At 37.2% G+C, this 27,348-nt stretch overlaps 2 protein-coding genes across 5 annotated transcripts; one reads left to right on the forward strand and one right to left on the reverse strand.

Annotated features, from left to right (window-relative positions):
- Nucleotides 1–3,499, forward strand: orc6 (origin recognition complex, subunit 6). The gene is made up of 7 exons (XM_077229135.1): nucleotides 1–151; nucleotides 259–385; nucleotides 1,130–1,293; nucleotides 1,375–1,464; nucleotides 1,984–2,093; nucleotides 2,469–2,555; nucleotides 2,825–3,499. Exons 1-7 carry the CDS (start codon nucleotides 87–89, stop codon nucleotides 2,953–2,955), a joined length of 774 nt encoding a protein of 257 aa, XP_077085250.1. The 5' UTR covers nucleotides 1–86; the 3' UTR covers nucleotides 2,956–3,499.
- Nucleotides 3,500–27,020, reverse strand: mylk3 (myosin light chain kinase 3). 4 transcript variants are annotated; one of them, XM_077229132.1, is made up of 14 exons: nucleotides 26,727–26,994; nucleotides 25,160–25,258; nucleotides 21,716–21,809; nucleotides 21,218–21,557; nucleotides 19,737–20,197; nucleotides 13,921–14,026; nucleotides 12,259–12,352; nucleotides 10,521–10,630; nucleotides 9,830–9,971; nucleotides 9,158–9,228; nucleotides 8,007–8,135; nucleotides 6,344–6,496; nucleotides 4,862–4,997; nucleotides 3,500–4,749 (listed from the first exon to the last, which is right to left on the reverse strand). In XM_077229132.1, the coding sequence occupies exons 1-14, from the start codon at nucleotides 26,805–26,807 to the stop codon at nucleotides 4,672–4,674; spliced, it is 2,094 nt and encodes a 697-aa protein (XP_077085247.1). In that variant the 5' UTR covers nucleotides 26,808–26,994; the 3' UTR covers nucleotides 3,500–4,671. The 4 variants fall into 4 exon arrangements, with proteins under 4 accessions (XP_077085247.1, XP_077085249.1, XP_077085248.1 ...); XM_077229134.1 differs by having other exon boundaries at nucleotides 25,160–25,271; nucleotides 26,727–26,993; XM_077229133.1 differs by lacking the exon at nucleotides 25,160–25,258 and having other exon boundaries at nucleotides 26,727–27,020.
- Between the last annotated feature and the right edge of the window lie 328 nt (nucleotides 27,021–27,348).

A 27,348-nucleotide genomic window follows, 5' to 3' on the forward strand; every position in this document is an offset into this window, starting at 1 on the left:
CCCCGCGAAATCAGCCTGTCTTTTTGCGAAGTCTGGTGAAGGATTCTGCTGTGTTGCGGTGGTGAGAAGATCGAACAACTTTACAAATGGATAAAGAGTTGTTTAGTAAGCTTGCTTCGAAGATCGGTTTAACATCTGTTAAGGTATTGAGGTAAGTGTTGCAATATATTAGCCACTCGCTTGTTTTGGGAAGACATTGGTTCAGTTAGAAGTGAACATGTCAATATAACAACAGAACTAATTCGGATTCATTTTCAGCCAGGCAGAAGAATACATGCGATTATCCCAAGTGAAATGTGTTGGACTGGGTTCTGTGACAGCCACCAGTAAGGCCCTTATTTGCCTTGAGTTGGCAGCGACTTCAATGAAATGTCCTGTAGACAAGGTAAGATCCTTTTCCCTTTATGTGTGTCTTGATGTGTAACATAAGCATACACATATGATGTAACGTTATGCATGTACAGACATACATGCATGCACACTTAAGTATGTTGTTAGCTAATATACATTTGCGTGAGTATTAGATCCAAAATCCAATATACTTTTTTTTCTCGCATTCTCACACATTTATTTGTCTATTCACATGATTTTAATATCTACTAACACTGTCTAATAGTGGCCATGTATGCACCATAGGAAAATTGTCCCCTGAAAGTCATGAAAATTACCACCAGTGTCATTTGTGTCATTCCATTTCAAATCATGTGTAATATAGTAGCTTTCTGCATGAAAATTATAATTATTATTAATATTTATTATCTTAAAGTATTGGCCTATTCCTGTGTCTTGTCAAGACAATTTTTGCTACAATTGTTCAAACTTAAATGCACACAAATAATATTTAAACACTTTTTACATCATTTAGAAATAATCTGTTTTCTTCGTGCAACACGGCTCATGTAATATTAAAAATTGCTCATCCACTGTATAACTTTTGAAAAAAATGTACATTAGGGGCAAAATAGGTGTAGTGGAAACGGAGACAGCTGTCAACTGAGACAACTGAGACTATAAACATTGAATGGTTTACACAATATGCTGTACATATCTAACATGTATTATATACGTAAACATTTTTTCTTGCAATAAATGTACAAAGATAATATTCTTTCAATATTCTGCTGGATAGGAGTATGCCATCAAACTATCTGGCCTGAGTCCTAAGGTTTACTCCAGCAATTTAAAGTCTATGGAGTGCATGCTGGGCCTGCAGTCAAGCCTGGGTCTCAGAGATCTTGCAGTGCAGTATGGGTGTTTGGAAGCAGTTAAAGTGGCCTCTCAGATCCTTGAACGGTGAGACTTCACATTGCATCAGTGCAATCAGCTTGAATTGATTCTGAATGACTTGATTTAAATTACATGTATTTGTTTAAGGTATGAGACCAGTTTACCCGCAGCTCAGCAGCAAGACCTCGACCTGTCTAAGTCTCTCTTTACCACAGCAGCTCTATATGCGGCATGCAAGTGAGTATTTTGAAGCCCTGAAATCTGCTGTGATTACACATCATCACTGAGTCAGATAATGGATGGTTCAAAAATACTTGTTGATGGATGATTAGGTGTTTGACACTAACATTAGATATAAATATTGATGGGCATTGAGGCCATAAGTACTTTAAAATGAGGGTATGAGAAGTGAATTACATACAGATTCATTTGGAGCTGAATTTACATTTGAAAAGGTCAAATCTTGGATTGGCCATCACATGTTTGTTCCTTGTCCTTAGAGCTAGGTTATCTGCATATTAGACTCTATGAAAGTGAGTGCTCGCATAAGGAATCCAGCTGTACTGAGACTGTTAGGTTATTGCTATCCAACCAAAATCTGTTACTGTACAATAATAAACTCAAGCTCCCAGATGGGTCAAAAGGATTTTATGCATGTCAACAAGTCACCGAAATCTCTAAATCTAAACTGCATCTGATTTACATTTAATTATTGAAAATGGACAAATAAATTGGTTCTGTCCTTCCTGTTTGAAGGTGCATGAAAATCAAAACTGACAGGAAATTAGCCTCTTCATCTGGAGCGAAGAAAGGCATCTTTGATCGGCTGTGCACACAGTTCCAGAAATTCGGACAGGAGATCTGCAGTAAGTGTGACTCCTTCAAACAAAAGCTTTTTAGAAAATGACACATTGCCTAATTAAAGCAAATAAATGCTCAAAGACATTTTTGTGGGTGGTTTCGGTTTGACTTTCATGTTTAACGAAGATGCATAAGATGAAGGTGCACAACTTTTAATCTTGTTTTTTATTATAAAATAAAAATATTACTTCAAAGAGATTTGTCATGAAGAAACGGTCATTTTCACTAGTTACCATGGCTACAGGCATATCACAATTAGACAATGTATTTTTTCTGTGTAGTTGAACATCAAAGATCAGCATGTTTTTTATTCTCAAGTACATATTGAAGTTGTGATATTAAGCAGACTGACTCACTCTAATATCTCTCTGTATCCTTAGAAGATGCTTCATCTGTGGAGAAACCAGTCAAAACTGCTCAAAAGAGGCAGAAGTCTCTCACTGAAATGCTAGAAACGGCAGAAGATGGTAAGAAATCCACCTTTTTGTCACAATAACTAATAATGGCAAATTATTTCTACCCATCAGCTGCCATTATGTGCAGTGGAGGATTATCAATGTAACCTTTTCTGTTTGTTAAGCATGTCTTCAACCTGTGAGGGAAAAAAATTCTTAGAGCAATAAGACTTCTAATGAATACTTCTAGATGTAATATCTAATAAAAGACAGAACATATCTGTCATGTTTGATGATAAATGCAATTGTCTTTCCGGGGTTTTTTTTTTTTTTTTCTTCAGATGGGAAGATTGCAACATCTCCTAAGCAAGAGCGAGTTGAAAAGACAGAGGAGGAAGAGACACAAATTTATGAGGAGTGGAAAAGAAAAATCCTTGAAAATGCATTAAAAGCAAAGGCTGTAGATTCTTGAAGGTTTTAAGTTTCCCATTCATTTAATTATGGTTCTGCATAATGTCAACAGGAACTTTTGAGTTGGATTTAATACTCTACCAAGAGAAGTTGCCTGCCCCCCTCTGGCTTCTTGTGTGAAATTGTTTCGTCCACATACAGACGTTTCCAGAGGAATTGAGGCACTTTTTTATCACACTTTTATTTTATTGCCATTTGCCAGGTCAAAGATAGTTACTATTTTAGATATTGTGCAAAGACTTGCCAATTGTTAAGCTCCTCATTTAGATAATATATTGCAAATGGCAGGATTTGTCATTCATGCATTTAGTTTGAATGAATTTGTGTTTAGTCTGACATTGTTTGGATGATTATGTCTGGTGACAATATGACTTCATTTCTCAGTGTTCTGTGGTATTGGTTTGAGTCACCTTAAAATCCCATTGGAGGTGTATAATACAGTCAAGATCATCTAGATGTGATTTATCAATTTGTTTCAATAATACATGGCACATCTGCTTTGTTTGATTTTGATGTGAATAAAATGTGTATTCAAGACAGTTTAATTTTCTTGGTTTCTCATGTTTTTTAATGTCTTGATTAAACACTAATTTTCTACTGAGACTATTTGTCACAATATTGTTAAAAATACCCAATACAATGATTTCTATACAAGCACACTCTATATGAACTATGATAGAGAAAACAGAACTGCCCTACAATTCTGTGCTAACTTCAGTACACTTGTTTTTCAGTTGCTATGTCAAGAGCAGAACCACCTTTGTGCATTTATTTGTGGTTATGCTATTATCATATAAATGTGTACAAATGCAATCAATTCATAGAAAGCAGTTTCAAGTCACAATAATAACGTTCAATTTTTCTTGAACAACCAGTGAAAAGGTTTTAAATGAGAATTCTGAAAAATAAAAACGGACCATGCCAGTTGAGTCTCTAATGCTTTCTGTACACCTAAAGACTTTGAAAAGATTTAGAAAAGACTTGGGTTCACAGTTTTTAGTCTCAGACTAAAGACTTGCGATAATATCAAACTGTATATATCTGTTTGATGTGAAAGACTAGAGAAAGACTGGCAAAAATCAGGTCGCCGACTGCAGATTATCACCTCACATTTAACGATCGAGACGACGGGAGTGCGCCGAGACTCCAGTAAGATTTCTAAAGACTGCCGGTCTTTAGTCTGGGACTGTGAAAATCCTTTGGTGTACGCCCGGCATATTCAGATTTTGTTTCCAGATCTAATTAATGTGCTAAACAAAACATTTTGGATGACCGCAGTGCTTCTACATCAAATCTTCATGCTATGTTTTTTTTTTTTTTTACTAATATAAAATACTGAAACCATGAGTTCAGAACCAAAAACACTTTCTTTCAAATACTAGGATAAGGCAGTAGTGCCCAAGAAAAACACCTTCACAGAAGGGACAACAGCTTTTTCATGTGGTTCAAAAGCACACCCTGCAATCCATGCCGTACACTCCTGGTGTGAAAGCATGATGAAGTGGAAATTAAATGCAACAGTGTTTCAAACAAGGTACATAAAAAAGACACTTTTTAAAAAGATACTATTACACTGGCTATAAACAAGACAAGAGCTTATTAAACGCTTTCTACAAAGCCATTTCAAATCATTCAACAAATTGAGACATGTTAATTTCCCAGTGTGTGACATTGTGATGTTCTCTCAAGCTACTGACACTGTCCTCCAGGTTAATAACTAATTTGGCACACTAACTGATCTGCTCTGCTGAAACCTCTTCAACCTGTTTGCTGCAGCCACCGCATAGAAATGTTTCTGTAAAAACAAAAAGAGTTAACATAAGAGCAGGATCATGTGTTATGCTGGTATGCGAACACCATATAAATCCATTTAAAAATCAAAAATGCGCTGACTGATGATTCCATACCTTCCACTGACGGTGAGCAGCAAGGTAACGCTGAAGCCTCATTTGTGACTTGAGCCGAACTTTGTACATCTTGGCTTTGTCCTCCAGGTTATTTAGCCAGCTGTGCTTCATGCATCCTGATGCACTTAGACGGCTGCTGCCATAGAAACCATGCAAACACAGAAACATTAAGGTCTTGAAAACATCAGGCACACAAACAAAAAACAGTTCCATAAGATGCAGAATACAATTCAGGCCCTTCTGTGTAATGACTATGAATCATATATTGTTTTCAAGCCTACAAAAGTTGTAAAATAATGCTCTGTAATTATTTAATTTTTTTAAATCCTTTTATACAATTGTGTCCCATCAAGTAATCAAAAGTTCTACACATACTTGCAGTACTTTTGATTACTTGATGGGACACACTTGTAAAAAAGCATTTAAAAAAAATTAGAGAGCATTATTTACAACTTTTGATTCTCAATACTTTGCACTTTAAAATAAACAATATTAATGATAGGGCCCTGAACTTTGGCATTTTTTAGACCTGGGGCAGTCTTGCGTACTCACTCTCAAGTGGCCAAGACCGCAAGTGGGGCTATTGGGACAGAACCTGTGCTAAGGTTTGGCTAACCATGCTAACATCTGGCTAACTGTGCCAACGGAGACAAGGAATAGATGGTTCCCTGAAAATTACTGAAAGCAATGTTCTTAATTAAATAAGTCGACCCAACTGAAAGACGGCGTAAAATTTGAGAATTGTGCGCTAGAGCATTTTTACCAGTAAGAAAGAAGAAATCCAGCTGATTATACTACATTATCATCATGCAATTAATTCACTAGTATTCATCGTCTGAAAGCATGAATGTTCAAAGGTGATATGAATCACATGGCATGTGTGGGGGGACTGTGATGAGGTTATTAGACAACATTGTCATCACAGATAAAGAGAAGGGAGGAAGGCCAGGGTGGGTGTCATGCTGCGTCTAAATGCACCTTGTCAAAGTGCACTGAATCATCTCTTTTACTGCGTAGACTGTGGTAAGATGGTGGGCAAAAGACAATGCGCCCTCTCATGGCAACCTGCTGTGCCAGCCTGCTATTATCTCATGCCAGTTGAGCATTACAGCCCTTGTGTGGGAGAGGTTAGCTAAGACAGCAATGTAAGGGTTAGCTTCTAATGCTCTAAACTGCTCCAGCCCGTGTTACATCACCAGCCAATTATATGTTATTTGAGTCCATTTTTGGTGTACAGCACTGCATTTTCAGAGGTTTCAGTTTCGATGTCAGGATGTCATTAAGGGAACCTGCAGGTCAAAGTACAGGACAATGACTGAGAGATGGAAGAGAGTGAAAGTGGGGCTCTTAAATCAATCTAAAAAACCAGAAAGGAGGAGAAATAATAGAAGAGAGGCTATAACGAATTATGTGGGATAGAAAACGTGACTTTCTGTATATTCTAAGGTTTCCCACTAGCAGAATAATGAGATAGATGAATACCATTTAGCGGGCACAAGGAGGCTGGAAATAAAGTCTTTAGCTTCTTCTGACACATTCTCAAATGCCTCTGCTTCAAATTCCCATGTGGCGTGCAGAATGTTGTTCATTGTTTCTGTGTCATTGTCACCCATGAATGGAGAAAGGCCACTCAAACTGAAAAAAAGAAATCACAGGGAGTGTGAATAACCCAGAAAATCTGTTAACCCTTAGTTCTGAACTAAATAATTAGGAGGTAAAAAGGTGCATTTATACCTCTGTATCATTCTGTTCTACTTTTAAAATGTTCATATTGGAGCACTGCAAATATTGTTGTCTTCTCACAATCAATTGTATTTTTGCTCATTAGTAGTATTTGGTTAAAATCTTACATTTAATGAATAAATGGTTAATGGTGAAGTAAATATCATTTCTATATATTCTAATACATTTTCAACATTTCAAGTTGTATAAATTAGTTAATTTATTGTGAATTAACAAATTAACAGTTAACAATTGATACTTAATACATGAATTAATGTCAATACTAAACATACTAAACCGTGTTGTAAAGCATTAGTGAAAAAATATGAAAACAAAAAGTAATTTTATAAAATATATTTTAAATTACAAAATATATAAATCTACATATAAATGAATATGCAACCTTAATGCCAAAACGGTATCTAAACACTTTAAAATGAGGACAAAAACAGTAATGACAGCTGTTAAATAAAAAGCCATAATTAAGTTTAAGCAATAGTTCACTTCAAAATGAAAATTCTGTCATCATTTACTCAGCCTCAAGTTGTTTCAAACCTGTATGAATTTATTTCTTCTGTAAAACATAAAGGAAGATATTTTGAAGAATGTCGGTAAACAGACAGTATAAAAAAAATACTATGGAAGTCAATGGGGCCAATCAACTGTTTGGTTACTGACATTCTTCAAAATATCTTATTTTATGTTCAGCAGAAGACAGAATTACAGCTTTGAAACAACTTGAGGGTGAGTAAAATGACATAATGTTCATTTTGAAATGAACTATTCCTTTAATACAATGAATGCTGGAGACTTCAGGGTGCTCAGTTCTAGAAAGTGTGAAGTAGGTTAAACACATATTCTCTGGATGGGCAAGCCCTAAATCTCCACCAACAGCTGTCAAGTAATTGATTCATTCGTTGAGGCTTGACACTATTGGCCAAAGCAGTGGGTCATCTATGGCCAGTACAGCAGCACTGCTCATGGAGAGCAGAGTGATGAGTGCACAGGATCAGACATTGTGTTTGTTTGTGTGTACAGGATTTTGTTTGTTTGTATGTTTGTTTGTTTTTTGACAGCATCAGAGCAGCAGGATTAGTAACATGCTTTCTGAGCTGTACGGCACTGGTGCTCTTTTATCAGCGCTCTATTGAATGATGAGGGCTCTTAGAAGAGCCCTCTAAAACTTTCATATGCGTTCCATTTGCATTTGGCTTTTGATCTCTCTGATATTTCACTCAGAAGTCTACGCCACTGTACAATTCAGAGTATGAAGAAAGTGAAAATATATAATGCATAAATCAACAAATAATAATTCATACTTTATGAATGTCGACTCTTTAATGCCAATTTTACACTTTCTGTTAAAATTTGGGAGTTCTATTAAAATTTGTAGATCTGCCTTACTGCCTAGTTGTGTACTCACAGCATGTATGTGATGACACCAACACTCCACATGTCTGTAGGAAATGACACAAAGTCATAGTTGACAACTTCTGGTGCCAGGAACTCTGGGGTTCCAAAGTTGACCTTCAGCTTTTCTCTGGGTCTATACCTGGTGGGAGGGAAAGACACATTTTTGTTTTTGGATCCTGTATCATACCCATATGAAAAACCAAACCCAATCTCACTAACTCGCAACCAAAACTGATTCAACAAAACCTTGCCAATGAAAACACCAGGTCAGATAAGAACCTAGAAGTACTTTTTGACTTAAATTAGCTGAGCATCAAAGACCATAAAACAAAGACCGTTCAATTATGTGTTTTTGCACTCTGTGGATCCCAATGATCCCAGTTGCAGGCCACATGCATGCCTCAACTCAACGTAACAAAATAGTCACTGGATCTGTACCTCTACCTCCACACATATCTGCAAAATTGTGAGGTGCATATAAAAGGCGGATTATATATAAATAATCACTTTCCCAAACCTTCACATTCAATGTACCTCAGTGATATAACAATGTTCCCAACTCCACCAAAATGAATCCTTCCACACTTTCAGAAAACACACAACTCCCCTGTGAGGGCCTGACTCTACTTCTCACTCTGTTCTTTTCTTTTGTAATTCTTTGAGCAATTCTGGTATTTTGTATTGTGCCACTCCTCAGTAGTATGCATTGCTTTTGTTGTAGTTTTTCTCATTTCTAAGTCATTTTGGATAAATGAAAAACATGTAAACCGCAAACCCCACACCAGTACTTTACTTGCACACAAAAATTCTTACCTTAAAAGCTATGCCAGTTACTAACAGTTACAAGGCACAGTACATTTTGATGACTTTGTAAGGACTCAAATTGTTTTAATGGATTTAAGCTTTAAACCTCAAAATAAACAAAGCTCTCAAAAATGATCACACATGAAGGAATCTGACTGTAGTCATGGTGACAGCACAGTGGTGTGAATCAGAAGACATGATGCCAGCTATAAACACGTACTTTGTTTTATGTGTGAAATTAGGGGCATAATAACCCAAGACTGAGAAAAGTGCTTCTTTTGTAGACTTAAAAAATATGAGATGTCAATAAGCCTATTATTTAATAACAAGACAATTTAATGAGGTCTGGTTACTTACTTTCTGGCGAGTCCAAAGTCAATGATCTTGATCTGATTCCCCGTGCTGTTCACACATAAGATATTTTCTGGCTATATTGCAAAAAATAAAAATGTATATTAGAAAGAAATAAGAGAGATTTAAAAAAACATTTAGCAAGCAAGCAAGGAACTTTATTTATATAGCACATTTTCAAACAACAGACGTTGCCCCAAAGTGCTTTACAAAAATGATAACATTAAAATCATACAACAAAACAAACATAACTTTTTCAAAAGCTAAAGAAAATAAATAAGTTTTTAAATGAGACTTAAAAGTGGCAATTGATGGAGCTGACCTCACATGGAATGGGAGACTATTAAACTGACTATTAATTATAAAACAGTAACAACATAAAAAAAATAGTATTTAAAACTAAATACAGGATTCAAATTTATTGTTATGGGCTATAGGGGTACAGTATCCTATAAGATTGTATGCATTTCATATTTCTATACACAACATGTTAACAACAGCACAAGGCACAAGTCCACTGGCAGTGTGCTAATTCAAATGTGCAACATTCAGACTGCTGATGTTGACATACATGGGTGATTCATTGGTGGATTTTTCCATAGAGATACCCGACACTATATTCACTGCTAATCCTATCAGTATCACATTATAACATTCAGTGCTGTGTGTGGAGTTTACCTTAAGATCTAAATGGAGAATGTACTGCTGGTGAAGGTACTGAACCCCCTCACAAATCTGCCTGGTAAACACAATGGCATCCATCTCCGTCAGCTGGTAATTCTCATCAATGATTCGATCAAACAATTCACCACCTTCCACACTGAAATAACAAACCATCACAAATGAACTCCTCTCTTTTAGTTCAGTCTATTTGGGCATGCATATTGAAATTAAGAGCTGTGTGGGTGCCAGTAGTTTTAAATGCTAAAACAAAATTGAATTTTGATACTTGTTCCTTGTTCATATAACAATATCAATCTTTCATCATTTATGTCTTGTATTACAAATATGAATATTCGCTGCTATATCATTCAATTAAAAGCTTTTTTGTAAATTAAATATTTTTTAATAATTTAATTTGTGGACAAGACATGAAGATGACACACACACACCAAAGTGGCATGTGTGGGAGCTCTGTGTTCTTGTGACAGAATGTGAGGACCAGGCCAGGAGAGAAAATTTGCTTTGCAAATGAGGCCTGATGAATACTGTCCAAAGCCACTAATCAGCCTGAATTAACAGTTAGAATTAATGTTCTTTTTTTGCAGATTTGGTTTATTTTTAGAATTAGAGCTATTTAATCAAACCTTTCTAATACTTGGAAACAATCATTCTGATTTGAACTAAGATCTCTCTGTGGTTTACTTACTATTCCATAATGAGTGTGAGGTTAGTCCGAGACTCGAAAGCATCATACAGCTGAATCAGATTCACATGGTTTAACTGGTTCATAACTCCAATCTCATTTTTCACTTCATCCTGGAATGAAAGCACAAATAAATAAATAATTCCAAAGCAAATGCATTTTAATCTACAACAGCTTTCTAAAGCCTATTTTCATTTTTTTCTTTTTTTTATATGGTGTTGTTATTACTCTCCAAAGGATAATAGCAGCAGTGTTAAAAATTAGGTCATTAGTAAGAGAGAAGCTTTTTCAGAAATTAAATTGCCCAGTTAAATAGCTTGAAGTGAATTTGCAATGATTGCATTGGGTATAGCAAAAACAAGCGTTTCGGAATGGGGGCTTGACAGCCTTTGCCAACCCTGTAATTGTCTGCCCTAGTTACTCTAGCTCTTCCTGTCCTCCATTCTCTGACCCACGAAAAGCATTCAATTATCCCATTTGAAGCTTCTCTGTCTCTCTCTGGCATACATTGGAGCAGACGGCACATGCAGCAGGAATGGCACATCATGTTGCCACTATAAGAAGGAGTATTTCGAAATGCAAATGAAGCTTAGAGAGATTAAGTGTATGTACACTGTATGTGATTGTGTGTTGAATTCTTTTACTCCTTTGACATTTGTGTCGAGTGGCAGGAATTAAAACATGAGAGAGTGAAAATTATCTGCATTTGTCCATTCCTGTCTAATTACTCTCTAATGGTGGCAACAGACCGATCATAGGGCAGAGAAGGGCATTGCATTGAGGGCAAGTGCTGCTAATGACAGAAGTGCCATCATTATATTTAATTATCAGCACTTGTTGAAGCATGGAGGATGAAGGGAACAGATAAAAGTACATGTTATTCTGTACAAAGAAAAGATTTAATATTTCACATTACTATATATATATATATATATATATATATATATATATATATATATATATATAGTGTAATGTGAAATGTAAATATTTCATTGCCAAGTAAGACATGTTCCTGGATCAACATATTTTACTGATCCTGGAACAACATTCTTGTCCCAAAATTTTGTCCTAATACTATCCCTACCCCTAATCCTAAACCTACCCATAAGTTATCCTTAAAATCAGAGGGAAATGATAAGTGAATAACACTAATGTAGAAGCACCTGACCCTGGTTGTAAGCCTAAACTTGACATAAATTGTAAACTTGTCCCTCAAATCTGATTGATTGATTGGAATGTTGTTTCAGGATCAACACAGATGCTGAAGGAACATGTTGTACTTGGTGAAATGACGTTCACCGTATAAATATTGTGTTCTTTTCTACTTGAAAGTATGCTTTGTTTTTAATGCAGATACTAAAAACAACATGTGCTTCCATGTCCTTGAGGGACTATGGGTGATCTTAAGTTATTTGCGAGAGTGCAAGTGTGTGTGTGTGTGTGTGTGTGTGTGTGTGTGTGTGTGTGTGTGTGTGTGTGTGTGTGTGTGTGTGTGTGTGTGTGTGTGTGTGTGTGTGTGTGTGTGTGTGTGTGTGTGTGTGTGTGTGTGTGTGTGTGTGAATGTGTGCGTATTTGTTCATATGCTCATGTGCAGAACTGTCAGCAGTTGTCAAGGAAATGTTCTCATAAAGCATCCTAACAGGAACAGAGTGATGGACAGATTGGAGTGGGAGGGGAGAGAGAGCGCAAGGGGGGTAAACATGTTTGAAATGCTAATGGTTTATCCATGTTTTGTACTCACCCTCTCTTTCATTCCCCGGACCTTTATCATTTTAGCAGCAAGCATAAGACCAGACGACAACTCTGCACACTTGTGTACCTGTCCAAAACGGCCTCTGCAATAACACACGTAAACACCGATTTCATTTAATGGATTATGGACATCACTTCAACCTTTGTGAAAGTTATGTCACTCCCTGCCGCTGTTCTTCTCACTCTGCACTTACTGGGCTATTTACTTGGAACTGTGTTTCCATTGGGTGAGATTGCGTGTTTATGTCAAGATGGCTGCTGCTGCTGTGGCTGAAAATAATACCATTGCAAACAGACCAGCTCAACACCTGCCCAAAATAAACTCTGCAGATGATGAGTCAAAAACAAGCCCTTGCTTACTTATTTGTGGCGTATGTGGAACAAGAGTGGAGAGGGGGTGCAAATGAACCCTTGTCTGCGTGTACCAGTCATTCAACTCGTGCTATATGTTCCTGGAGAAAGAGTCCCCAGCCCCACAGCCACTCCCCACAATCTAATCTGCTGCACTCATGTCAGCATGTCAGATATAACTGGGAAGAAACAATATACAGATAATGCCAAGAATAAATGTTAGCCAGTATCAGATATATAAGTATTAGTTTTCACTTCCCACAACATCTGATGTACTTTTTACATTGTAAGAGGAATGGTATCTATGCTAACATTAGTCTGTCTGTCTCATTCTTATACCGAGGTTATCGTCGTCAACCCTATCTGTTCCGTATCTGTATCTAATGTTAACTGAACTGAGCTGGATGATGACATAATAATGAAATTTACACAGTTATTAAACCAAACTGAATCAATACTGTTTTAAAATGAAGAATGGCAGTTTACTATTGTCTTTTTAGAACTTCTTTACAGCTGAATTTAATTCAGTTTGCATCGAATCATTATTTTCTTGTTGATCACTGTAAAGCTGCTTTGAAACTATCTGTATTGTATAAAGCGTTATTAAAATAAAGGTGACTTGACATAACTTGACTTGATTACACACAGGTTAAATTAGGCAAGTAGTATGGTTTTGATAATTCAACAAAATACGAAAATTCTGTCATCATTTACTCACCCTCATGTCGATCAAAACCTATAATATTCTGTCTTTTGTGGAGCGTAAAATTTTGGTTCTAAAATTCTTCAAAATATCTTCTTTTATGTAACACAGAAGAAAGCAAGTCATACAAACAACAGTACATTTACATTTACATTTATCTGACGCTTTTATCCAAAGCGACTTACAATTGCTATATATTTCAGAGGTCGCACGCCTCTGGAGCAACTAGGGGGTTAAGTGTCTTGCTCAAGGACATAGGTGTCTCACAGTGGATTCGAACCCGGGTCTCTCACACCAAAGGCATGTCGTGAGCTTAGAATTATACGGTTCTATCTCCACTTTTGGTCGAAATTGAGTTTTTGACATAATCTTATCCATTAGGTGTTTATTAATGCCGGTGTGGTGTTATTTTTGTAAAAAAAAATATTTTGTCAGTAGTTATTAATAAAATAGAAAGGTTCCATCTCACAAAACAGCAGGGATGTAAAAACTTTGATGCTCAATTTCTCAGAACTACCCTAAACGGAGATAGAACTGATGACAGAATTTACATTTTTGGGTAAACTAATGGGTTTATCCTTCTGCACATGGACTCACCCGCCCAGCACGTCATTGGGGTTGACTGCGTAATATGAGTTCATGGGAACCTGCTTGGCACTGACAATGCGATGCTCGAATGGAGCTGGAAGAGGTGGACTGTCATCTAGAAAACAAAAATTAGCATGCTGGTTTTATTGAACACTACAAGCTGTATAGTTCTAATTACTAATTATGGATTTTATTTTTAGTTCTAAGTTGTTTTAAGTTTAAGTTTAAAGCCTAACTGATCATTTTTGTCACATGATGTTTACTGGTTTCCGGTGTCATTGTTCATTACATGCTGTCCACTGTTTGATCATCTTCTATACAAATTTGCTCATGCATTTTGCATGACTGCTCATGCATACATTGCTGTCAATGCCTTTTCCAGTGTAGGGTTGGGAACCAAGAATCTGTTCTTATTTTTTTGCCAGTTTTACAGCCTATTATAGCCAGTTGTTTTAGTGAATCAAAAAAGTGCAACCAGCTCATACTGCTCAACCAGTGTAGTCCAACTCACAAACTAATTACTCTTATGAAACGGTTATTTTAAAGGGATAGTTCACCCAAAAATGAAAATTATTTCAGTATTTACTCACCCTCGTGTTGTTCCAACCTCGTAAGACCTTCGTTCATCTTCGGAACACGAACTGAGAGCTGGATCACTCCTCCATACTAGTCCATAGGCTTCTTCAGGGATTGACACTTGCCAGCCCCGAAAAGTTATTAAAGATATCGTTAAAATAGTCCAAGTGACTACAGTGGCTCAATCTTAAGTTTATCAAGCGACGAGAGTACTTTTTGTGCGCAAAAAAACTAAAATAATGACTTTATTTCAACTATTAATTTCCTTCTTGTTGGGCCTCTAGTCAGTTAACGTAGTGTGATAACGTAGAGCTACGTCACACCTAGGCTCACTATTGGCCGACGCTGGTCATGTGTGTGATGCTTGTGACGTACAACAACAGAAGCTTACGCTATTACACTAATGAACTGACTCAAGGCCCACAGAGAAGGAAATGAATAGTTGAAATAAAGTCGTTATTTTTGGGGGTTTTCGCGCACAAAAAGTCGTTATCTCGTCGCTTGATAAACTTAAGATTGAGCCACTGTAGTCACTTGGACTATTTTAATGATACCTTTAATAACTTTTCAGGGCTGCCAAGTTTCAATCCCTGAAGAAGCCAATGGAGGAGTGATCCAGCTCTCAGATTTCTTCAAAAATATCTTAATTCGTGTTCCGAAGATGAACGAAGGTCTTACGGGGTTGGAACAACATGAGGGTGAGTCAATACTGACAGAATTTTCATTTTTGGGTGAACTATCCCTTTAAGTGAATCAAAATCACATTGCAGTGTAATCTGACTTCCAAACTAATTCCAAACTAAAATAAAATAATTAATTTTGCCCTTCATGACAACTGTGAAGGGGTGATTTTTTTTATATATATAACTCATCCGTTTAAATTATATTAAGCCTTAAATTCGTCATGAAATCAAATTTTACCATTCGTATTTTTATGTAATATTGTAGTGTTTATTATAAATTATTTATAATAACGCTGGTGAGTCCGGTGGAGAGAAATCCTCCACAACTGATTGTACACTGGCATTCAAATCTGCCTCCATTTTGTTAGCAACGCCCAACCTCCAACGATCCAATCATTTCCCGAAGGACGAAATCAAGCACCGCCCTACATTTTTTTCTAATTTCAGAAGCCGTTTCACTCGGATATACGTCACAATATGGAAAAAAGGACAATCTCAACTTCCGTTTCATGACGACTTTAAAATGCTGCATAATCAACGGCGTGGCCACTTGAGTGACAGGTGGATTGCCGCTCCTGTCACTAGCCGTTTGTCTGCTCTCTGTTAGCCATCACATCACCTCAGCTGATTCCAGCTGCTGAACTTGCCATCTTTACCGTGTTTATACTTTTTTCGGGATTATTTTGTAAAATTTAATACATTCTTATACTTTTGACCACGCCGTTGGATTCCGTCGTTGTCGAGTTTCGAAAGAACAACCAGCGCTGTTTTTCAGTTGTATTCCTCTGTGAACATGCATTCATGGATGTCTGACAATTTTGTTGCTTTTTGGAGTTCAGATTGAAAAACGTCTAAGATATAGAGGCCACACTCGTTCTGCTGTACCGTTGATCTTACGGAACAGATAGACTATAATATGCTTATTTAACTTTTTAGTGTTCAATAAAAAATACCGTCAGATGAAATCCTCCAGGTGTCAGTGCTTTCTCTCCGTCCCTTAAATGAGTGTGGATTTCTAGTGCATTTACTTGAACTTCTTAGGTAATAACTATCAGAATTTAAAATGGACTGAATAAAGCTCTCTACGAACTTGACGTGCGATGCCACGCTGACTGACATGTATGAGCAAGAATCACTGACACACACACGCTCAGAGCAAATATTGTAAGTTACTTCATGATAATACATTTTTATCTAGCAGAATAATAATGCATCACAATACACATAGTCTCACGTTTAGTTATGTCTTTTAACTATTATAGTATTTCGAAGGGCAAAAACATGAATTTTAACTATTGGCTTTTAGGCCTACTTCTTCAAGTCAGCTGTCACTTTAGTAGTTTCAGCATCGAGGCACCTTAACTTCACCCAAAACCCGCCTTTTTGCCCATTTTCGTTTATCCGGGAGTGACACACGGTGACGCGCTGCCAATATGGCGACGGCCGACTACGCCCAATTTAGGCTTCAAAAACCAAGGGGGTAATCCAACAGCCGGAAACTGAAGCCTCGCGGGGGCCGCCACTTTAGCAGAACTTCACCTGCTGTTAGCATTCCATTGACTCCCATTCATTTTGGCGTCACTTTGACAGCGAATAACTTTACATCTGAGGCGTCCAAAGACTTAATTTGTCCATTATTTATTTCTAAAGAAACACAACAACGTATAAAAGGCTCCATTACTTTGCATCTTACGTTATGGCCCCGTAGAAGCCATTTTTGTAAAAATAGGCTAATGATTGCGTCATAACCACGCGACTATCTGTTGCATAGTAGAGACATCGTATAGACAGGAGGAGAAGCTCGCAGGCAATCTTCTACTGTCTATGAGGCAATCGGGGGGACATGGAGGCATAAAGTCAAGGGAGAAGCCCATAGATAGAGAGTCCATAAAAGCAACGGGACAAAAAATTTAAACAACGTTTTTGAGGAATTAGGTGATTCAGATTTGGCCTGGCACAGCTACTAGAAGATTTACAACTGTCAGACAGGTTGCTCACGTCACAGCTACGTCGTCAAGCTCAGTTTGAGCCTGCGCAGTCGCTCAGCCATCAGGAAGTGAGTGCTTCTAATCGGGCTTCACTTTTCTCCGTTGAAACCAAGGGGGTCGCTGTTTCCATTTCTTTTACTGTCTATGTTAAAAACGCTCTTCAGAAACCTACAGGCGTCGTCATGGACACTACGTCCATATTTCTTTACAATCTATGGAGAATACCGTTATTTCTGTTTTTTTGTTGTTGTTTTTTTACAGTTATCTGTTTTCTTGGTAGTTATCACTGAACATGTATGCCTTTTATAACTGATTAATTTTTTTTATAACGATTATAACATTTATTTAAATATCTAATTCTTCTAACTGTCGGTAGCAGTGCAATGCGAGTATTTCGGTTGTGCTTCGGGCGACAGGAGTTCGAGTTCAGGCTTGAGGAACTTTCGTGATCTGTTAATGAAATATTTAATTAACTTCTAATTAAAACAATAATACTAAATGATATATAAAAGAAAAAATTCAAAGCTGAACAAATTATAAATAATATACCTGCATAAATGCCATCTTCAGGAGAGAATGAGACAAAGAAATATAATGTAGCCTAGCTTATCATAAAGGCTACAAAGTTTAAAACATTTAAATAGACCAATCAAGTAGCCTAGTAGAAAATGTATATGCATCAGAGTTGATTAGGCCGCCTACTAATTTGGTTTCTGAGAGATGGAGACACGCAGAGACGGCAAAGCGCTTTTTTGATTTGCAATCGTGCTTGTGTGCTTATTCCATTCATTCATCCATTCGTGTATCGTTGAAATATTCATATCAAGTAGTAGAACATGTGTACGATTCAGTATCTTACAGATAGGCTATCACTCTTGATACAGAACTGGTTTGTTTTCTGAGAGACGGAGACTCGCAGACTGCAGCACCCTTTTTGATTTGTGATTGTGTTGTTATAGCCTATTTCATTCATTCGTGTATCATATTGTACAAGGCTTAAATCATTTAAATATGCATATCAAATATGTGTATAATGTAGTATTTTAGTTACTCTCTTGCCGAGCTCTGATTTCTGAGAGATGCACGCGTAGACGACAACGAGGCTTTGATTTGCGCTCCTTTCATTCATAAAGTTCATTCTCCGTCATTCACACACTCATTATTGGACAGAGGTGGACAAAGTACACAACTTCCTTACTTGAGTGAAAGTACAGATACTTCTGGTCAAGTATTACTCCATTACAAGTAAAAGTTGTAAGGAACAATTTTTACTTAAGTAAAAGTACAGAACTTGTTTTTGAAAAGAACTTAAGTATCAAAAGTAAAAAGTAAATGTCAATGCATTGTTTTATTGTTGTATGTAATACTTACCCTTATGCCTCTGAATCTACGCCTACATACCCTCATATCAATCACAGTTCCAGTAGTGGGATTGAATGTGAGATTGGCTCAATAAGGAAGTGCACAAAATAATGTCTACAATGGTTTCCTCAAATAGTGCCCTATTTAAAGTTTTTTGCCTTTTAGTATGAATATGTTAGTCTTACTGTTATCTATAAGCTAGTGTGCTCCAAAACAATGACAAAATTTGCATTTAGAAGACCAAACCCAACGTTGAAAATGATAATCGGGTTGGTGTCAAAATCCAAAGTCAGATTGACGCTAATCTCCAACGTTGAACAGACGTTGTATTGTTTTTGAAAATGAAAATTGGTTTGACGTCAGAACCCGACGTCAGATTGAGGTCAACCCGACTTTCATTTCCAACCAAAATCCAGTGTCCAACGTTGGATGTTGACGTCAATCCGACGTCGGGTTCTGACGTCAATACGACTTTCATGACAGAATTGTAGTGGAGTAAAAAGTACGATATTTGTCTTTCAAATGTAGTGAACTTAAAGTAAAAAGTTTCCAGAAAAAATATTACTCAAGTAAAGTACAGATACTCAAAAAGTGTACTTATACAGTACTCAAGTAGATGTACTTTGTTACTGTCCACCTCTGTTATTGGATTGGGATTTTAGATGTTTATGTAGTCTCTAATATCGTGCTACTGCTTTCTCCTGGCTCACCTGTGATCCAGTAAACACGAGGAGTTACTGTGTCAGCCTCAGACGAATATTATTCGCCAGAATTATTCGTTATTTTTTTTGAAGCCATTATCTGTGCCTTTCCGAATAAGGTATTCGACTTCGGGCACTCTCCTAATACAAAGACACATGTCACTTAATTTCAAAGGAAAAAGGACGTTTACATGCGCAGTTATAATAAATAATCAGCAGGTTTTTGTGTAGGCTACATGAGTGACAGGCAGTGACAACCTCACGGCAGTGAACACGTCATAGAGAAGAGATGTTGCTGATTAAAGATTACGAGGGCAAATGAATTAAAAAAATAATGATGTGCATGGAAATTATTTATAAAAAAATATTGCGACAAATTAATCAATTTTGATTTCATGGTGACTTTAAGGATCCAGAATCATAAATATATATTTTAAATATTTATTTCAAGATTTCCATTCTTAGCTAGTGAGTGTATATCAACACAGTTTCATTTCAAGGAATGAATCACTCACCGATGATCAGTAGCTGTGTCTCTGCTTTTCTCAGAGGTGCTGATTTTGCTTTTTCTTCCTCAACAGGGGTTGTGTTTTGTGGACTAGGAGCTGCACAGTTCTTTATTGGGTCAGACTCCAAAATCTTCTCAGCAGTTTTATTTTCATTTTTCTTGATAGCTGGTTCAGATCCTGTCTTTCTCTCATCATGTTTTGTCACAGCTGCTACCATATCTACTCTGTCTTTATTTTGTGACTTGAACTCTGCATCCTTGTTGACAGGCTCTTTGGTGCAGAGTTGAGGTTTGCGAGGAACATCCACGTTCTTCTCCAGCTGTTGTTTCAAATGGACCTTGTCGCCAACCTGAACCTCTGTCTGTTTGTGAGGAACCTCAACCTTTGGCTCCACTTGTTGTCCATTAACTATTGACTCGAGTGAAGCCTCATCGCCATCCTGTGAAACATCTGCCTGTTCATGAGCCCTGTGAATAATCAAAAGAACAACCATTTGTTCATTTTTCAAAGGTATAACCATGTATGTGAGACCTTGATATATATAACTAGTTAAAAATATGGGAATCAGCAAAGCAGCATAGTAGGTGTCCTTATAATAAGGGTGTTGTCTATGAAATATTATGTGGCTGCATGTGAGGGGCTACTACGAACAACAGCCCCACAAAACCCAATAACATAACAAGGTCCTTAACTGGAATGTTTTGTATAAAAATAAATGGCCTAAAACTCATAATGCCTGACAGGCTGGTAGCATGCATTCAGTCACCACTGCATAGTGTAATCTCAAGACCTTGGCCATTAGTCTAATGAATTATACTTTCCAGCATGCACAACAGCCTATTATTTCAGGCAGAAGGTCTTTTGTGCTTCAGTACAAAATATACAGCAAACATTAATAATACAGAGCACTTGCAGGTGCATTATCAGCACTCTGCCTTGTAAAACTATTACGACACAGAAAGAGACGGCTGTATGATTGTGCCTTATAGGATTTAGGAAGGAGCTGTTCTAGATGTGATATTTATTTTCTGGTCTGTTCAGAGATGTTATTTAGAGTAATATTCACTGAAAATGTTCACATGTTATATTTTTCACAAGTATTTATATTGCAACCTCTTCGATGATTGTTCTGGCCACTTTAGCAGGGTTAATGACAATACTCTGTAAATGTGAGGTGTCTAATCTCTAATCTTCTATATAGTTCTTATCAGGCGGAGAAAAGTGTAAAAGAGTCCATTGGAGTATTAGTGGCATCCTCACTGGCATCAGCTGCTATGTAATTATCTCCAAAGGTGGCCAATGACAATGTTCGGTCTTCCGTTATAACCCGTTTCCCTTTCAGCCCATAGTAATTTTTGACACTTTTCTGCTACAGTCTTAGAAAAACCAACATATCATTGACAACATCCCTTTTATAATTCAATGCAGAAGGAAATGCGTTGAACGATTCCATTCAGCTTAAATGGCAGCAATTTGTAATTTGTCACCTCTCTTGCTGAAGAGACAAATCTTTTTCCACTTTAATTGTTGTCACAGTGACGCATTCAGCATTAGCTTGTGTGGCGGTTGAACTATCTGTCTCTTGCTTGGGTACACAATATACGTCAATATCCTCCGTCTCCAGCTGGACTTCAGGACCAAATGTCTGGACCTGCGCAGGCGCACCTCTGCTCTTCACTGTGACTTCCTTGGCCTTTCGTAAGTCTTTGGAGCTTTCTCCTGTACTAACAGGTATCAGAGGTTCACTTGCTCCTCTTAGGGCTTCAGGAGAAGGTAGGCTGGGATCAGTGGAAACAGTGACCTCTGGCTTCTGCAGCTCAGTCTCAGCTGTGGATAATCACAGAGTCAGGGCTATAACATGTTTTATAGAACCGTACATTGAATTGCATGCAGGAAAAGGCTCTGACATATCACTTCTCACAAGCTGTCTCTTAATAATAAACATTTCTAGTCCATAATCTGCTGAAAATATATTTTATTCATACCTGTAATCACTTCTTTAACCTCTTCTGAAGTCTGTGTGCTCTGGTGGCAGTAACTGTCATTTGGTTTAATGCTGTTGCCATCTGGTTTGTTTTTCTGTGAAAAAAAAGATATATTATACTTTTGTTTTGTTTTTTATACAGTATTGATTGATTTCAACTATTATTTCACTTTGTCCTGAAACAGAAGTGTACGTTTTGTAATAACATATTAACAGAACAGAACTTATAGAGCCTGTTAAATATTCCCTCAAACATTGGATTGGATGTTTTTATGGATTTGGCAAAGTTAGATTAAATAAGTAATTACATCATTAGATCTATAAACATTATGTGGGTGTGTGAATTATAAGAAAACATTATAGCAGTATTATAGTCAACATGTTTACAGAATGGCACTTATGCAGCTTCATGTTCACCGCACGACTCAGGGGGCATTTGTCACAAAACATTCCATTTAGTGGTTTTTGGCATTTGCTGCATGAAATGCTTGGTATAATTACACTGTTTGACAACAGATCTGCTTATTATACACAGCATGGAAAGGTTCCATTTTCTAGCCTAAGCCAACTATTGTAATTTTATGTGGATACAAAAGCACTTCCACTTATTTTTAAAAGAGATGCAGTCCTTAGTTAACAATATAGGCATGTACAACCACTCCAGTTAAAAATAAATGGAATATGTCATCTGAAAAGTTGTTCTGAGAGAAATTCACATTTACACTTTATTTAAAGTAGCCTACGTATGATAAAGATTTGGTTTTAAACTGTGGTTTTGCTATTGCAAAACTGGGTTATACTCAGTCACCATCAGCTCAGTCACACATCCAGTCTAGGAATTTGAAACACGAGGCTCGTTCAGCCTCCTCATAGATAAAATAGCAACCCTGGTAAAAGGTTAGATTGGCTGTAAACTTAACACCCTTGCAAGCAAGAATAGATCAGCCAACAGAGTAAAGGGTGGATAAAATTGCAGGGACATTTCCCTTTTTTCTTTCTATGAAAGAAAATGGGATTTTAGATTTGTCTAGTTTGACCATTGTAAATGCATTACTGTGAACTATGAGGTATTTTTATCTTTGGCATGCTACTCTAAATTATATTTAGTCATCTATTGAGCTATAAAGACCACCTGACACACTTTAAAACTTATATGATCTATAAGTTATGACAACATATATTTTTACATTGCTTTAACTCATCAAAATAAGTTAAGTAATTTTCAAATTTTTTATGTTATACAATATTCAACTAATTTTGTAACATTTTTTAGTTTACTGTAATTTAAGTTAAAATAACTTAAACATTATTAAAAATAAGGCAGCAACTTTTTTTACAGTTGCAGCTACACACTGAAACGCTGTGTAATGCAACTAAATGAAAAGATAACATGCATAATGTACATAATTATTAAGAATCTAATGCAATAAAATAAATACAATAAAAGTTCTTAGAACAAATTGAGGTCTATACAGGTCTATGTTCAGTCTTTACAATGCTCTTTTCATCAATCCAAACAATCAATATCTTGCACATATTATTTCACATTGCAGGCTGTTTTGAGTTTGTCCTCATTTTCAGCAACAGCTCCATCTGTATAGTAAATCTCATTCTACAGGATCTCCTGTTGTACTGGATATCAGATAACCTCTGTATTTTTCTGTTTATCTTTTTGCTGCAGAGATCTTGGATGACCGGGATCTTACTGACCTCTTCCTCCACAGTGTCCAGAAGGCCTTGTCTTCTCCATGGCACCACTCCATAGAGGATGAACTCCACTATTTTTGAGTTACGGAAAGCATCTCCCACATACCCTATTACTTTCTCCAGAGTGGACAAAGAACTTTCCATACATTCGATCTTCTTTCTCTGCTGTTGACTCTCCTGTTTGAGATTATGAAGCAGATCCACAGTTTCCCCACAAAGTGATCTGACCTCAGTCAGCAAAGGGAGCTTGTTGCTCTCTCGCTGGCCATTTTTGATCCCGTTTGATTCTTGAGCACCATGCCTGTGCGGCAAAAGGCTCCTTTCTAGTGCTTCCATCCCTTGACACAATAAGCTCAGCTTGTGAAGCACCTCTGTCTGGGTACATTCAATCTGTTCCACCTTCCCCTCCAGGTTGTTTAACTTGACCTCCACATTGCTCAGACTACCTATCAGAGTTGGACTCGGCTTCTTGACTGTCCCAGATGGAGTTCCAGAGGTCTCCAGTCTGCTGCCTTCATACATCTTGGCAATACAAGTGGCCAGAGTCTGTTTACTCATGGCTGCCCCAGTCACATTCAGTGCAATGAGAAAATGCAGAAATAGAGGAAGCCCCACTGATCAGTTCCCCCGTTGGTCTCTACTCGTCTAAGGTATTGTGTGCCTCTAACAAAACAGACAGCTCAGGCAACCCTGTTGTTGGTACGTGCCAGAGACATGACACCACTTAAATAAACACCTCCATTGGGTATCTTATCTCTCCACTTCTATTTTGCATCTCTCTCTCTCTCTCTCTCTCTCTCTCTCTCTCTCTCTCTCTCTCTCTCTCTCTCTCTCTCTCTCCACAGGGCTTTTATGTGACCTATAGTGGGCCTTGGTGATTGCCAAAGTTCCAGCGCTCTCTTGACGTCACCAAAACATTTAAATTCTCCTCAGCAGATGCTGCTGACAGGTGGGCACGCAAGGAATGACCTCTGTAAATGGCCAGTCATTAGGTAGAGAAAAGAAAGATGAAATCTCCCTCTTTCATTTTCTTATCACGTTTTCTTTTTTAATTCATTGCAGTAGCATCCATTTTCCTTTGAGATTCAACCATTGGATCCACCCTATCACAACTATATATCACCTATAACACCCTCGTCATTGGAACGTGAGGTGACTTTGGTTGACATTTTAAGTAAAAATAAACCTCTGTGGACATGGGTATGAGGATTAATGATATGCTACAACTGCCTTTCTCTCACCTCCTCTGGAATGAAACCAATAAGCAATAAGCTAGATTTATAAGTTATATTAATTTATTTATTAATTAGCCTATAATAAAAAACTGTATGCTGTTGTAAAGTTTCACCCTATTTTCTATTACTTAAAATCCATTAAGAAGTTTTAAAGAACTTATTAATTGAAAGGAACATAAAATAAATAGAAAATGTGTGCAGAAAGCCTGTTTATATACATAACTTGCCAAAAGCTCAGCATTCCTGTAGCTAGTAGCATGCTATCAATGGCAAGGTCATAGATTTTATTCCCAATGTGTGAACTCACTGAACTGTTCATATTAATAATTTGAATGTGATTAGCTTGTCTACCAAATGTATAAGATAAAAGGGGCTTCTGGAAGGGAACCTTGAACTCTCTGGATGTGCCAATTCTAAATGTGTAAGCCAGGGACTTTTTGTCTGAATCTTTCTGTAAGAACATGGCTTTCTGCTGTGTTCGACTGCCAAAACACAATACTCACAATATAGTATAACTTTGTTATGTAATAGAGGCCAAGGTCTGGACAGCCATAGGAATGTGGCTCCATGCTGACTATTTGGTGGTGGGATGAAGGGGGTATCTGTTATTACAACCTGGCACAACATAAGCAACTCAATTTCCAGTCCACAACATATCTCAGGCCAGTAAAAACATCACTAGGAAAGACTATCTGTTTGACAGAGATAAACATAACTTTAACACTGCTTAATATATTAAAACCTCTTTGATCTCTGATTTTCATTAAAATGTCACACAAGCAAGTGGAGTACACAGTGTGCATTAAGAGGAGAAATGCAAGTCTGCTGCTAAACTGCTGTACTTGTGGTACATCATGAGCCTGATAGAAATGATGTGGCTTTGTTAATGGATGCTGTTGTGCACAGTGGCATATATACTTGCCCTCTCTGAAGGGAATGTTTGGACTGTAGTCTCGTTTTACAGTCCCTTCTGTGCCCTCACATACATGTTTGACATGGCAGGGACCCTTGGCGTTAAAGGTTGAAAGAGCAGATGTGTCTGTATCCCACTTCTGTCTTTGACAAGAGCACTCAAGGGGACGGTGTTTAAATTTGATGTAAATCCCATAACGGTTCAAACCTTTCAATAAAAATTCACTTTGAGTGCTATGAAGTGTCGGGATGAATTAAATTCAATCAGTTGTTTAGTTTAGTTTAGTTTATTCTTTATTAAATCAGGGACAATGCACAAAAAAACATTAGTCTAAATAAGAAGAGATGTCATGTGCCAGGTTATAGAAAAAAAATGCAATTTTCACCCGCTGTCCCTTTATCGTTATCTCTTTAATTGGGTAAACTAAATATGCTTTCTCGAAATAAATTGTTTCTCTTCTTCACTCTCCCACGTAAGCTAATTGCCTTTACTTGTTTCGTCTTTGAGAAAAGAGATGAGATTGTGCTGATGTACAACATCTTTAAAATGTTACAGACAATGATCAATTTGTCAGAAATCCAAAGGGCACTGTTGTCAAAAACATGTACAGCAATTTGCAACAATGCTGAGATGATTTGCCACAAAAAAGTAAAAAAATGTCAGAGCACACAACTATAACAACAGCTCAAGAAAAAAGCTTTTAAAGGATCAAAGTAAGCAAATAAAGTAATCACACATTTGAGTGGTAATAGCAACCCTGAAGTTGTTTAACAGTTCTATCTCCTCTCAGAATTACAAACCATATTTAACCATACATCTGCAAACAAAATTATTATTTTTTTGTCATGAGAGAGTCTTAAATTAACAGTCACTGAGATAAGGACAGCTTTAAAAGACTGATTTAGCTCCTAAAAAGAGCAGTTTATTAGTAAATGGCAATGTCCTAATAACCTAAAAGTGAAAAGTCTCTCAATAGCAACTGCATATTAACAATATGTGTAAATATATGTATATATGTATACATATACACACACACATATATATATATATATATATATATATATATATATTCAATTACATTTTTAAATATATTTTTTAAGTTATATTCTATACAAACTGATTTTTCTCCTTCCCTTTGCTTGAAATCAGGATCTTACCGTGAATTTGCGTATATAGTTTGACACACTAAAGCCGCCTGTACTGAGAAGCGTTGATCTGTACAGAGAGGTCCCCATCATGCATTGCCCTCTTGTCCTGGGCTAGTAGGAAGACTCAGTGTAGTACATTGCCAAAGTGGGCCGCCATAAGCAACGAATAATCCGCAGAACTGGACTCTCAGGGTTCTGTAACATTCTGGAAAATAGACAGATCACCCCTCAAACACTAACTATCTTATCACGTTCAGCCCGTTTACTGGGTACGCGCCCCTGTCAGCACGGCAGTGGGCCCAGAAAGCACTTCCTGCTTAGAGATAACAGCTGCCTGAGATTAGTGTGAGTATGCTGGAAATGTGAGTGTTCTGTTTTATTAATAGGTCTCAGATTTGTCTTTTTTTGGGGGGATGGTCCCCACGGGAAGTCTTCCTCCCTACACAGCCGGGATGGATGGGTGGTTGGAAGGATGGTGATGTGACGAGGATGCTGGGGGTCAGACCAAATTTCAGTTTCCTGTTATGCTGTTGTAAGAGAACATGAAGAGAGATTGTGTGTGCTTAGACTTGTGAGGGATCTGATCTCTTGGACTAACCCAATTTGGGACAAATGCGTCAGTCGTGCCCAG

This window comes from Siphateles boraxobius, unplaced genomic scaffold (genome assembly GCF_051911475.1).
Source record: "Siphateles boraxobius isolate OS27281-9 unplaced genomic scaffold, OSU_SipBor_1 130, whole genome shotgun sequence".
Lineage (NCBI taxonomy): Eukaryota > Metazoa > Chordata > Actinopteri > Cypriniformes > Leuciscidae > Siphateles > Siphateles boraxobius.

What these genes read in the sequence shown, in the direction of transcription:
- mylk3 (XM_077229131.1), bottom strand. Translation starts at nt 23,979, where the DNA reads ATGAGTAAACAGACTCTGGCCACTTGTATTGCCAAGATGTATGAAGGC. An exon ending in GACACAGCTACTGATCATCG is followed by an intron (nt 14,027 to 19,736) that starts GTGAGTGATTCA and finishes TTTGTTTTCTAG; the next exon opens with ATGACAGTCCACCTCTTCCA. An exon ending in TTCTCCATTTAGATCTTAAG is followed by an intron (nt 9,229 to 9,829) that starts GTAAACTCCACA and finishes TTTGCAATATAG; the next exon opens with CCAGAAAATATCTTATGTGT.
- orc6 (XM_077229135.1), top strand. Translation starts at nt 87, where the DNA reads ATGGATAAAGAGTTGTTTAGTAAGCTTGCTTCGAAGATCGGTTTAACA. An exon ending in TGAAATGTCCTGTAGACAAG is followed by an intron (nt 386 to 1,129) that starts GTAAGATCCTTT and finishes TCTGCTGGATAG; the next exon opens with GAGTATGCCATCAAACTATC. An exon ending in ATTCGGACAGGAGATCTGCA is followed by an intron (nt 2,094 to 2,468) that starts GTAAGTGTGACT and finishes CTGTATCCTTAG; the next exon opens with AAGATGCTTCATCTGTGGAG.